Source organism: Carica papaya, chromosome 8 (genome assembly GCF_054855325.1).
Source record: "Carica papaya isolate Zhongbai chromosome 8, ASM5485532v1, whole genome shotgun sequence".
Classification (NCBI taxonomy): Eukaryota; Viridiplantae; Streptophyta; class Magnoliopsida; order Brassicales; family Caricaceae; genus Carica; species Carica papaya.
The window spans coordinates 23,122,557-23,136,804 of NC_142316.1; the positions used below are offsets into that span (position 1 = coordinate 23,122,557).

Below are 14,248 nucleotides of genomic sequence, written 5' to 3' on the forward strand. Positions count from 1 at the left end.
CAACAGAAGAAACGCTCTCTTGGGCGGACTTTTTGATGCAATGTTCTGGCATCTCCTGTTTCGGCTAATAAGATTAATCCATCCTATGGTTTTGATTTTTGAACTTGAGCCTCAGGCGGTCATTTTGTCATACGAAAAAGCTAATATCGAAAGAGGACTATTGAATTGCTAGGATTTATAGAAGCTGTATGGTCTACATTGAAGACTAAAGATGCCAAAATGTGTACATATTCATCTATAGAATCTCAATTATACCAAAACTGGACGGGTGTAACTTGGATCCCCTTGATATCTCCTCCCATTTGTATTTGATTATGCGCAGGATTATGAAATCCTGTTCAAAACCTCCAGTTGCAACCTGATTTTCACCCAGAAAACTCATCCAGGCCAAGAGTCCCGTTTTTAAAGCCAACTCGAAAGAGCCTCGGAAGAATACAAACAACATAAGCACGTACTAGCTGATACTTTCATCAATGGTGATTTCCTTGGGGACCTTCAAGTTTATTTGATGTGTATCCCATCCAGCTCCATCTAATTGTTGGATGAAATCAACAAATCTAGCTTCCATCTTCACTAGGCTTTCCTTTATCTGATCTAATATATTATTTGTGGATATAAAGTTCTCATGCAGCCAGTAGGTCTGCCAAACACTTCGTAGCACTGACATGCTTGTAGCACCCACCTGCAACAAAATTTCAAGTTTCAATAACACTGTCTCAACAAAGAAACAATAAAGTTTCATTTCATCTATAAGTGAACATCATATAATTTTGATCTTTTATAACACAAACCAGTGCAAAGATATTCTAAATTTTCTTCTTTAAACTCCCAACTTCATCTTCATAATCTGTCAAATTTGATGTTAAATTTTATGGATAGTGATTTTTTTGTTTGAACTAAAGCTATTTGATATATGTATAAAGTAGTTTTACACTCCTATATAAACCAGGAGTTTCAGAGTGGCCCTGACCACTGCATGTTGTGATTGGTTTAGTGTATGATTTACTCATTTGAGACTGTAGCAAATGCTTCACAGAATGGGGTTTTTTGGAGTAGATATAATTGTTGGATTGAGCAGCTTTGTGGTCTTTCCAGGATTATTTCTGTTTTTTTTTTCAGCAACTGCATCTTAAGTCATTCATCTCTCTGTCTATTTTATGGATGTCTGAATGTGCGTCTGTTCTGGGGCCGGTTGGACATGTTTATGGTCACATCTATACTGTGTGTTTTTGAAGGATGTTCAGTTGCTCACAATTTTTTTAATAATAAATTCCGGTTTACCTGAAACAGATAAGTTGGAGAATGTCAAAATCATATAAAACCTCTGTTTTACAGCAATCTAAATCTTTGAATTCTTGATCTAAATAATAGTGCAAAGTGGAAGTAAATGGTGCAAATTAAGACACAAATGAATTAATTCTCCTTTCTTCTAAACATATTGTAATATACTTACTTTCATATAAATATGCCCAAGATATCATACATGCATACCTTGAACGAAACAAACACCTCAAAGTCTTTTTCTTGCTGGTTCACCATCAGGATATATTTCTCCTTTGCGTATATTTTCATAATTGTTTTTACCTGGCCCAAGACAACAAAAATTAGAGACATGAACTGGAGATTAAAATGATTTTCCCTATATCTTTCACCTAATACTAGTGCTTATAGTGCTTTTCCTGAAGCTCATCAGTGTTACAGATTGACATTATGGATGGTTGAAGAAACAGTTATATCTTACCTGCAGCTCAGAGACATTAACACACTAACCAGATGCATCTAATTGCTGTACTCTTCTTCTTAGAGGAGTAATTCCAATAATCTTTTGTAACAGGATAGAAGATTAGAGGATGATCAGTAAGCAATTACTTGTTATGGTCCCTGCTATAGGATATTGTTAGGGCATTAATTAGTATAAGTTTGTTGAGGGAGTGAACGATCTCTTAGAGTTTCTCTGAAATTTTTTTTCTCTGTCATCTCCGGATCAGAATTTTAATATAATACAAAGGAAGACAGCTGCTCCTAAGGAGTAATTAACCACTCTTGTCGGTACTAACTTAGTTCCTAGTCTATAAAAAGTGAAAATTAAAACAAGAACAATATGTTGCTTCAGCCGTGTGTCATCTGTTGTTGGCTTGTACCAATATCTCAAAAAGATGCTTGTCCTCAACCTCAAGCACCAAAGTTCGGTAAAGGTTCCAGGAGGCTGTTATAAGGAACAAAGCAACCCAGTAGACGATGTATATTGGTCTCTTGCGGCACCATAACCTACTCATACTGGTTTTACACCAGTACCTGCTCTGTCCCTAGTTCTAGAACAACCCAAACACAAATCCTTAGGAAGAGTCAATCCTGTTGGTTCTATGCAGACACATGTGATTAAGTGGTGAAGTGCAGTAGGAATGGATGAAGGAATTACAGTAAATTATCACAAAGGTTGATAAAAATGGGCTTGCCCAAATAAGGTCACCAACTGCTATTGATAAAAAAAACAGCAGGTGCAGCTGAAAGAAATCCCGGGTACCTGCTGCCAGCATGGCAAAGAAATTTCTTGCCTTCTTCCTTCTTTGAATGACAATCTCACTATTTGATCCTCGCTCACAAATTTTTTATCTTCTCTCCTTCTGGATGTCTCCAAAGTTGCAGAGCATGGAGTCAATATCATCTTCATAATCATCAATTTTCCTCAGATTTTTCACGGCCTAGTTAATTTTTGGAGAACAGACTACAATTTTTATGTTGTTATTGTTGTCACCATGAAGAATCACACGCTTAGGTGGCTTAATCTAGTGGTCTGAAGGAGGTCTAGGCTGCATCTCTATTTTTCTTCCCTTGTTAGGCTCTGAAACTCTTTTTTCCCTCTGCTATGTGTTGTCCAGTTGAGAATACAACATATAGCAGGCCTTCAGGGACATAGTTTGTTCCCATAAAAAACATGACTATTTGATGTGGGACCATCTAGCACAGTTTTTACCAAGGTAGAACTATTATCATAATTATTATAATTATCATATTTTAGCAAGTATTTCATATTTTGTTAAATTTTTAATTCTTATTTAATTAATAGTCTTTTATTATTTTTTCCTATTTAAAGATACTAGTCATGATAGGCTATTTAGACATCCTACAAAATATATGGATGGTTCATCATCATTAAATAAATTGCTTATTATTAACACTATTGAGCTTCTCTCATTAAATTAAGTGCCTAACAACCCTGTAACTGTAGTTGTGACGACATTGTAACAGCAAATGTTGCAAATTCCTACAATCTTAATCGTATTTATCTTTTATTTTCTTTCGTTTTCCTATCCCTCAAAACCTTTAATCCGCATGCTACATCATCTTTCAAAAATAGTGAAGGATTTTGGACCAGTCCTTCAAGTTCTCAAGTCCATTGTATCCATTGGTTTACATCGAAATGTTGCTTCAGAGTTGGGCACACAGCAGTTACAGATTCTTATCAAAATCTTTACTCGTCTATGCAGTTGGAATCTTAGTGTATAAGCCCCTCTTTTTTGCAGGCTGTACAACAGCGTCATAATTAAAGATGGTGCATTTGCTTTGTGAAATATGTAAGTTAAATGATAGTGAGCCTCATAGAAGGGAAAACAAGCTCATTCTTCCCATTATGTTCTGCTGGGCAAATGATAGTAGGACGTATCTTTTCTCTTGAACTGCTCGGTTCTTTTCTGGCAGATAGCATCCATGGTTGTTTGCTTTTCTGGGGTGACTTAACAAATGAACACCAAGTCAAGAAGGATGTATTATTATGCGCCAACTGATGACATATAGCTGAAACAACATTATTGTTCTTGTTTTATTTAATTATAATGACATATCATTCTTGATTTTTTTAGTTATATAATAAACTTCCTGAGAGTAGACAAGTTATGTTAAGTTTTAACTTTCATTTCTCCTATATGTAGGAATTCAGTTACTTCCAACAAAGGAAGTTGACTATTCCTCCGGAGCAGTTATTAGGAAAAGCTGTATTCTTTTGGATATGATAAAAATACTGATCTGAAGAAGGCAAACAGAAAAACAATTTCAAAAACATTTTCCCAAGTCTCTCAAACTCTTAGAGATCTTTCGGTTCTCTTCCAACAAGTTCATACTAATTAGTACCATAACAAGATCCTATTGTAAGAACCACACCGTTTGGTATAAGAGACTGAGTTATGGGTGATTACAATCTCTGCATAAAATATTTGAGACCTTTCTCAAATAGTTCTAGGAGGATTGGACAAATAATCATATCAAACAGAGCAAGATAGGCAGCATTTTGTTAATTTTAAACCACAATGTGAGTCTTTCCTCAACAGGACCGGGCTAGGATAAGGTGAACTTTTCACTTGCAAAGAACCTGCAAATGAGTCTTCACTTGGTGCTCATTTGCTTGAACCACTAGAGAAGCATGCAACCAATCGTCCTGCCTGCCAGAAAAGAGCCCAGCACTTCAAGTGAACATATTTGTTTGCCAGAAAACCATAATGCATAAAAGAATAAGTCTTTCCCTGCTGTGGGACTGACCATCATCTCATCGCACTTACACTGCAATCCACCATCTATAGTAGTGGCACTGTTGTACTGCCTGCAGAGAAGAGTGGCTTACATGCTAACATTCTAAATGCTGCATAAGGCCTCTGATAAGAATCTTGATTCAGTGCATGCCAAACTCTCTTGAGAACTCCTGTAACAAAGAGACTTTTGGCTGTAAAAAAGAAACTCAACGGACTTAAGGAGGTGAAAAGTCCTTTGATATCTTTCAAAGATCATGCCTTTTATGGGCACAAACTATTCTCCTGAAGGAGAGCAACTGCGGCAGATGAAAAAAAAAAAAGTGTTATAAGTCAGAGTTCCAAACTACTGCTGCTCCAAACATCTTTCAAACATCAAGCTCCTGATGAAAAGAAAGATCTTTTCTCCAAATTATGACTTGGAGCAAAGCAGCAATTAGAACAAAAGGATCCTCATGAACTTAGGAAGAAAAAAGTTGCTGGTAATCAAGCCTAAGTCTTCTTCCCAACGGCAGGTTCCAAATGATTCCAAAGCACCCTTGCAAACTTTGCAGTCTTCAACTGGACAACACATGACAGGAAACAAAAGAGTTCCAGAATCTAAAAGAGGAAAACAGACAAAGCTGCAGCGTAGATCTCTTCCAAAATGACAGATTGAACAACCCATACGAGTGATTCTGATGATGAAAATAACAATGTCAAGTATGAATCGCAATCCACTCTTGATAAATTAATTGGGCATAGTTGTCAAAGACCTGTTGGAAAATTAATGATTATGACTTATAACGATGGTATTGATTGCATGGTCTCCAGTTTTGAAGACATTTAGAAGGAGAGAAGAAGTACAAAAAATGGAGGATGAAATAGGTGAATCAATGAGGAGAGGAAGGCAAGACGTTTCTCCGCCACACTAGCAGCAGTTAATTGAGAGTTCTTACAGCTGCACCTGCTTTTTTAATCAAGAACAGTGGTGGAACTTTTTTTGTTTCAGGACTATTTTTTATCTATGTTACGATCTGTAGTAATTCCACAATGCAGACCTGCTGGACTTCATCGCTTCATCACAGCATTCACATGCATCTTCATTGAACAAACTGGATTGTCTCTCCCTAGGGGTTTTCGTTCTTGGGTTGTTCTAGAACCAGTGGCCAAGAAGGTAATGACACAGAAACAGTGAGAGCAGATTATGACAATGTAATAGAACGATTTCCATTTTTTACTGGGTTGCTTTGCTCACTCCAGGATCTTCCTGGAAACTTTATCCAACTTTGGTGCGAGAAGACAAGCACTTCTCCATGGGAGTGTATATTATTATGATCCAACAATTGATGACACATGGCTGAAACAATATTATCCTTCTTGTATTATTTAATTATATAGTTCTGTATTCTTCTTGTATTATTTAATTAAACTACTAAGAGGATAAGTTTTAGTTATCAGATCTTCTAGATGTATTAATTCAGTTACTTCTAACAAGGGAAGTTAATTATTCTTTAAGAATGGTTTTTTCTTTTTTTTTTTGTATAAATAAAATATTATTCTGATGAGAACAAGCAGAAAAAACATCTCAGATGAGTTTTCTTGTCTTTCAAATTCTTGAAAATCCTCTACATTCTCTGTTAATGAGCCTATACTAACTAATTCCACACAAGATCCTATAGTAGGGACCATAACACTACCCTTGTTGGTTTTATCTTGACAGATGTTGGAAGAATTATAATATGTACAAAGCTTAAAGGCATCTAGGCTTTCAGTCAATGATTTTTTGAGAAACAGAAAAGAATTGAATTAATATGTCTGCAGAGAAAGAAAAAAAAACGAAAACTAACTACAAAATCTTCAGGAGTTCAAACAAACTGAACCTCGTATATTAGACAGTGACAACCATGTAGTAAATTGAACAATACCGTGGAAACTGGTCTCTCAACACCAACCATCTCCTCCAAGGACACTCCAAAAATGATTCGTGGTATCATGAATCTTTGCCATGATAAAATATTTTCTTGCCTATTGCAATCAACACATCCTAAAATAAGAGGTTAAAAAAATTAGTCACTGCCACAAAAAATTTGCTAGGGAGAAATCATAGAGAATATGTAATAATACCAGGAACAGCAGAGTGTAGAACATGTGATTTTACCAGTATGCGAGCACGCTTAAGATTTATCTGTAAAAAGACAGTTCACCAAAGGAAATGTTAAAATTTAGCTTTGATTTTGCTTAATTACTATCGCATTTGCAAAGTTGACTATAAGCAAATGGCCCTTTGAGGTTCCCTCTTGTTGAAGTATTATAGTCTTCCCCACAGGGATTCTACAACTTAAGAAAACCTCTTGTATCAGGGAGAAGGAACTGAATCCTGAACATATTTACTGTATTAAATCTTAGAACTGAAAGTGACCGATAACGCAACCAAAGGTGCATAAGTCGCATGCTTGTCCATGTAACAGACAGGATTGGATATGATTTCGCAAGGTCAGGTGTATCCTGATTTTCAAAATGATAATTTTCAATTAAAAACATAAAATAGAAGGAAAATTGGAAATGCAAAGGAAACCGTTGTTGGAAATTATATAATATACCAGGATCAGTATGCCAACCGCAAGGCCAAGCAGCTGCGCAGTTACCTCCCAGACTTCCTCCTGAAACATTTGGACAAGTAATCATGAAGATATGTTGACCTCTTGTTAGAGTGACTTTAGATATAGGGTCTATAAACCATGGTTACTTCAAAAGCCCCTGTAATGTGGGTATCGTTTTCATAATTGATAGGGACACCTCATATGTCCAAAAGTAAAGACATGGATTTAGGTTAATAAGAAGGATTAATATGCAATAATAAACAATAAATTAAATTATGAAAAATTATTAATTTACTTCCTGAATTATGAGCTACGCTACGATCTAGTACTGAAGTTTTTTTTCCGTTATAATTTAGATTCTAAACTTGCCAAATTGTTTTGAAAACATGTCTTTGTGAAATTTTTATAAAAATAAAAATAAAATACTGTCTATATTATTGGGTGATATAAAAAAATAACTTAAAAAATCAAAATGTTTCTATTTAGAACTACGAATTGAAAAAGAAAATAAAAAATGGTAGTCATATGTCTCTTATTGTTTCATAACAAATTAATTGTTCTTATTAAATTTATTAAGGTTAATTACTATAACTTTAAAACTCCATTGACAACAAAATATAGGCAAAACAAAAAGAATTTCCGAAATTTGTCAAATTTTTGTAGTAGTTAAAAATAATTAAAATATTTTTAATTAATATTAAAAATCTCATCAATCCAAATTTTTAATGAAAAAACAGTTGAAACCAAATTGTAATGAAAAAACTTTTGGCACCCAATTGTAACATGCAAATAGCTCAGGAATTGAAGTAGTAATTCTTCCATTAAATTAAACTACAATAATAATTTGGTGAGGGATGAACATGACCTTAAAATTATTTTCTTGATGGATTGATGACAAACGCATCTAAGAAAGATATTATTGGTATCCACGGGACCATTATCGTGGCCACTTAACCCTGCATACCAACAAGAGACTAATGTATGAGGTCATACCTTAGCTGCTACCTCTCCCAAATTTCCAGAGGTTGCAAAATGGTTCTGAATCACTCTGAATGAAGGATCTTTTAGTCCTCTTGCAACAGCCTATTTTCAAACACGTAATTTGGTCAAATAAGCAGAATCTCAGAGACACGCACAAATTAAACTCCCTGTCCATATTATAATCAAGGAAATGGAAGGATACCTTGGTGAGATTCCCTAGAGATGCCAAAGGTAGAAAATATGTAGGATATACTTGGGTAGTCAGATCAAAGATGCTGGGACATGGACTAGAAGATTTAGTGTACTAACTCTAATTTTATTAACTTTCTCCCATTTCAAAAAATAATTTCTTGCACAGACCTTCCAGCACTGCCAATGAAGTCAGCATACATGCGCCATTGCTTAGGATCATCATCAAAAAGATTCCCAAAGCGTCCTCCTGGAAAAGATAGCAGCAGTCACAGATAAAGATCGATGCATAAGCATTTCACAAAAATAGCTGTTCCTATGTGGCCTAACCAATGAACAAGCGCCCGATAGCTCCAATTCCATCCTTAGACACCCATCTGCAAACAATCACATGAGCTATCATTTGCGATACAGCAAAGAATATATACTTCCACTGCGCAACATATGCACCTAATGGCAGCTGCAGAGGCAGCTGCAGTAGTCCCAGAGAAAGAACCAACACCAACAGCCTGTATTTTTTAACTCATTATAGTTAGTAACTTTTTCCAAAAACAAATGCAACTGCATTTCTAATAATCAAATGAACAGAATTGGTTCATAAAATAGGCAGGCTGATCACAGTGACATACTCAAATTACAAACATGATTCATTTAACTAACATTATCAATGAACCTACCCATACGATTATATTTCAAATGCTGATGAGACCTGATATCCATGCATAACATTCAAAAGCGTGGGAAATAGTTTCAAAATGCTAAAACTTGATGTCAAAGTTTACCAAGAAGTGGACTGAAGGACACGCAGAGACTTATTACTCAGTGAGCAGAAACAGTCACTTTATGAGATTGTTTAGACTGTCCTAACTCCAAAATCCTAACTCTAGAAGTTACAATTTAACCTATTTTTATGCCTAATAAGCTGCCTTGTCTACTTAGAAATAAATCCTGCTACACATACCAAAGAAAGGTTTATTGGCCTGAGTTAGACTGACGTGCCTTTAGGAGACTTGATGTGACTAATGTATGGCATATCCATGCGGTAACATTTGTTGGGAATTGTAGCAACATGTATTCCAAGTAATCGTCTGAAACGGAGCCTGTATTATATATGAATGAGTGAGAAAGCGGAATTCACTAACAATACACAGAGAAGGGCATTTATTCTGTGTTTTCATAAACTAGTCATCTATCTGTCCAGAGTTACCAGAGAATCTGCCCAAGCCATATTCATGTGCATTCAACTGGAAAGTCTGATTGTAGTCATTCATATTCATTTGTATTTCAAAATATTATCAAGTAAAATTATTCACCACATCAAATTTATAACAAATTTTGAGAAATGATTTTTTATTAAATAATAAATTATATGTTGGTGAAATGGATGTCCTTGCTAACCATTTAAGAAAGATAAATATAAATCTAACCATGAATTGGACTCTCCAATTTGAACACACAACTGAAAAGGATAAAATCCCATTTTCAGACTACATAATACTCCCTTGACCAGACACTACAAAAATAATAGCACCTTAATTCAATAATAACGAGGGCAAGAAATAAAAAAAAAGCAAAGGAATTGTTCACCTGGGAATCCTGCGGGCAAGATAAAATCCTTCACAGTATCTGGAATCAAGGATAAATCCAGTCGCGAGAATTTTGAAAGCTGGATACTATGATTTACAGAGTCATGCTCCTCCACAAGAGTTTGTAATTGGGATTCCTCATTCAACAAATACCTGCATTTCAAACCGGGATCAGGAGAATCAATTCAGAACCTAGTCCCTTCCGTTGTAGAAAAAAAGACTTCCTTAACTGTAACAACTTTCATACCAAATTATACATATTCCGTAGACAACTGATTCATGAAAGTAAAATACTACAGAGGAAGTAAGAGATAAAAGAGGCAAAGAGTACAGACCTTTTCGAGGTACCATTGCCATATCTCTCCACTAAAATTACCTGACCTTGAACCCTACAAAACAAACAACACAACGCACAGTATTGTAAGAAACTAGCTAGCACATACAGCAATACGATGTTTGTCATCCATTTGGTTTGGTTGCAGAGAATATGCAGGAAATTTTAACTTCCACTACACTAACACTCATTAGCTTACGTCGAGTACTTTTATAATTTTTCGGAGAGCGAATCGCAAAGTGCAAATGGTCCTTTCTTTTATTTCCTCGCCATTTTCAGGAAACCAAACGGAGAATTAGTAGGGGTTCAGTACCTTCCGTTATCTTCCTCTTCTCCATGAGGGTTGGACTGCGAGGAAGAGAAAACAATGTGAAGATAGCATGGATTTTTCCTGTCAATTTTTCTTGGAGAACGGAAAACTCGCGTTGGTAATGATAGTTGCAGAGAGTATGCCATGGCGCTAAAAGCGATGCTAATTGTGTTATGGTTAATTGTAGAAGCTATGCTAGTTCCTTTCAGGTTCGACTTCTAAATTCCACCGCTCAACGGGTCAGCTTCCCTTATCTTCCTTTGGTTACCCGAGCTTGACTATCCAAACATCCTTTCTGACTCGACCAGATTGATATCATACCACCTGGCAACTGTCCATAGGAACCCAGCCCAAGAGAAGTGAGGAAAAAAAAACTCATGCCAGTTCGCATGCTTCGTAACTTATGTATAGATTATATCACTGAAAGCCAATCAACCAAGGACCTAGGCTTGCAATTATTCTTTTGGTTTACCTGAGAGTTGCACTATGTTCTTATGGATTATTGTTGGTAATAAAGTATAAAAAAGTTTTCTGTATATAGTAAATAAGATTTTACTACAAAATTTTACTATTTACCAAAATTTATTAACAAAATTAATAAAAAAATAAAAAATATCTCAAATCAGTCAGAAAGACACAAAAATAAACTATCACGAGAGAAAAAACCATATCAAGGTTTTATAATCAACTGCTTGAATGAGGATTATGGAGGATAAGATGTATTTATACCTAAAGCAAAATAGGTACATATACAACATGTTTGTACCTTATCATTGTCTATATGTAAGTTTAATGAAATATCGCGTTTTGAACTCCCTTTTATTAAAAGTTTGGGTACAAGATATTTGTACCTTATCATTGTCTTTCAGCTCAACATCCATTAACATCCCCCTCAAGTTCGAGAGTAAATATTTTATACTCTTATCTTAATCATATGTTATTTAAGCAATTAACTAAATAAAGCTTTTATGAAAATATCTACAAACTGTTATCTGCTATTCACATCATTTGTCACCACACTTCCATTGTGACAGCTTGTTGCCTACGAGACACCAACGTCTAACTAAGTAATAAATAAAAATGCATTCATATATAAAATGTGAAATTATACATATCTTACAAAATACATAGTCAATTTACTGAAGTAACAAGGTTACAAATTCTTAATTACAAAGCTATAGATAACCTAAATTTATAATTTTCTAGCCTCTCAAAATAAAAAATAGGTCTTCACCAATTCTCCTAATTGTCATGTAAAGGATCCACACATGCATTAGTTGGGATATTTGTAAAGTCATATGGGAGAGAAATTTCTCAATTATTTGTACATTTCCCAAATTTTCCATTAGTTTACATTTAAAATATTTTCGTTTTTTTTTTCTTTTTTTTTATTTTACTCGTTTCGCCCTTCAGTCTGCGGCAGGTGGATTTTCCTGTATGCCCGCACTCGCAGCACAACGTGCTTGGCCTTGAGACACTATCAAAGTGTGCATGCTTGGCAGTGCCCCGTGGTCCACTAGGCTTGTTGCATAGCAATATGCCAGTGGGGGCATATGCCTCGGTGTAATGGGCACTTGGGTGCATGTCCCTGTGCACATGCGCGCACACTCCTTACTCACCCAACACAGTGCCTCGCGTAGGTCCTCTTAGTGCAACAGGGGAACATGACAGGACCTCATGCCTAAGTGCAGCGTGCTGTACATACGCAACGTATTAGGGGACTTGTCCTAGCGCTTTTAGGCACAAAAGCTGTGACTTTTGCTGGTATTTTGGTGCTTGGGCAGTGCAGACAGAGGCAATGGACCTTTATTTGTGTTTTCCTTTCGTTTTATCCATTTTGTAATCATTGAAAACCATTCTTTATCATTCATAAACATCATTCAATCATGAAACATCAACAAAAACGCATTTAATCATCAAAAATCATGCATGAACAAGTGCACACACTATTTCAATTAAAAACAGTAAACACACAGGTATTTTCAAAGAATAATTTGTCTAAATGCATCTATAAAAATGTATGCTTGTAATAAATTAATTACTACCCATCTTACCTCACTGCAGAAAGCCTAAATAGTCCAAACACATGAACAACTGAGTCATAGAGTAAAAGAAAATAGCTAGCAATGCACCTGTGCAGCAGTTGTAGTGTTAGTTGTGTTTGAAGGTGAATTTGCAGATTTTTGAATTTTTTTAACCACAGGGATTTGTTTAAGAAACAACCTAAGATCTAAATAAACTAATCTTAATATAAAAATCAAAAGAAGTAAACGATTGAAGTTGAAAAACTAAAAAAGGAAAACAATTACCTGAAACAGTTTGCCTCAAGTTGGTTTCGATTGCTAAAGGAGCTTCTGTTGAAGCTACCGAGATGTTTGGTTGCACTGGGTGGAAAGGAAGGTGTGAGTGACAAGAGGAGAAGCTGGACTACACGAAATAGAAGAGGAAGGACTTACCTCAGAAGAGAAGAAAGGTTTTAGAGAAAGCGAGGTATTTATACCTACAACAAAACAGGTACACATACAGCATGTTTATATCTCATCATTGCCTTTACATAAGTTTAATAAAATGCCTCTCTTTGGACTCCCCTTTATTATGAGTTTGGGAACATGACCTATTTTTTTGGGCCCAATATCCATTAACATCTCCACTCAAGATGGAGAGTAGATGTTTTCTGCTCCTATCTTAATCATATGTTGTTTAAGCAAAACAACCAACTAGATTAAAACTCTTATGAAGATATATGCGAGTTGTTGTATGCTATTCATATGCTTTGTCACCATACTTTATCTTAGATTATTTTTCTAATTAGATGAAAATCTAATTCAATGTGATTGGTTCTCTCATCGAACACAAGGTTAGTGACTATATGCATGGCTACTTTTTTATCATAATATCGTACTGTTGCTTTCAAATGACTAGTTCAAAAACTATTTAGAAGATACTTGATCCAAGTCAGCTCATAACATGCATTGGCCATTGCTTTATATTCTACTTTTGTTAATGATATAAAAACTATTTGTTGCTTTTTAGATTTCAAATATACTAGTGAATTTTCAAACAATGCACAATGGCCTGCAATAAATTTTTTTGTATCAAACAATCCTGTCGAGTCACTAATAATATAAACATTAAATTTTAATTCAAATAGGCATGAGTAAAACAAACATGATCCTCATGTTCCTTTAACATACCTCAGGACCTTATGAGCAACATTCAAGTGATGATCCCTGAGATTTTTCATGAATTAACTTTAAGACCTAAACTGAATATACCAAGTTTGGTCTTATGAGTGTTAAATACATGAGTTTCTCAATCAGCCTCTCGTATATTGTTGGATTCAAAATTAGTTTTCCTCCATCATTGGATAATTTGGCATTTTGGTCTAGTGAGTCTCCTCCATCCCTCAGAATTTCCATAAGTTAAATTAATACGAACATAATATGCCAACTCTAGACTTTGCACATTTATGAATCTCTTAATCAACCTCGTATATATTTTTGAATTTAAAATTGGGTCTCTTCCATCAGCCTCCTTATTGAATTTAATTGGGAAGGTCACCTATGATAAGACCCGACTCGTTTTGGATTAATAATAATTAATTATTAAATGCAGTAACTAGTTAGTTACTATAATATGACAAGAAGTTATTAATTAGTAGTAGTAACTATTTAATAGTTACCACAATATACAAGAAGTTGAAACAACATGTATAGAAAAAGAAAAACTGCTATTTTTCTTTTTGA

The 14,248-nt window shown here is 35.1% G+C and overlaps 1 protein-coding gene across 8 annotated transcripts; it reads right to left on the reverse strand.

Annotated features, from left to right (window-relative positions):
* Positions 1-141: 141 nt before the first annotated feature.
* RUS5 (root UVB sensitive protein (Protein of unknown function, DUF647)) lies at positions 142-12,940 on the reverse strand. 8 transcript variants are annotated; one of them, XM_088210011.1, is made up of 17 exons: positions 12,812-12,940; positions 12,557-12,634; positions 10,506-10,833; positions 10,194-10,247; positions 9,860-10,011; positions 9,272-9,372; positions 8,723-8,781; positions 8,603-8,649; positions 8,444-8,522; positions 8,286-8,358; positions 8,096-8,185; positions 7,103-7,162; positions 6,894-7,007; positions 6,627-6,687; positions 6,428-6,546; positions 1,492-1,584; positions 142-682 (listed from the first exon to the last, which is right to left on the reverse strand). In XM_088210011.1, exons 3-17 carry the CDS (start codon positions 10,646-10,648, stop codon positions 455-457), a joined length of 1,473 nt encoding a protein of 490 aa, XP_088066137.1. In that variant the 5' UTR covers positions 10,649-10,833; positions 12,557-12,634; positions 12,812-12,940; the 3' UTR covers positions 142-454. The 8 variants fall into 8 exon arrangements, 6 of the variants coding, with proteins under 6 accessions (XP_088066137.1, XP_088066138.1, XP_088066140.1 ...); XM_088210012.1 differs by lacking the exon at positions 12,557-12,634 and having other exon boundaries at positions 12,812-12,932; XM_088210013.1 differs by lacking the exons at positions 12,557-12,634; positions 12,812-12,940 and adding an exon at positions 1,253-1,281 and having other exon boundaries at positions 453-682; positions 10,506-10,932.
* Positions 12,941-14,248: the final 1,308 nt, after the last annotated feature.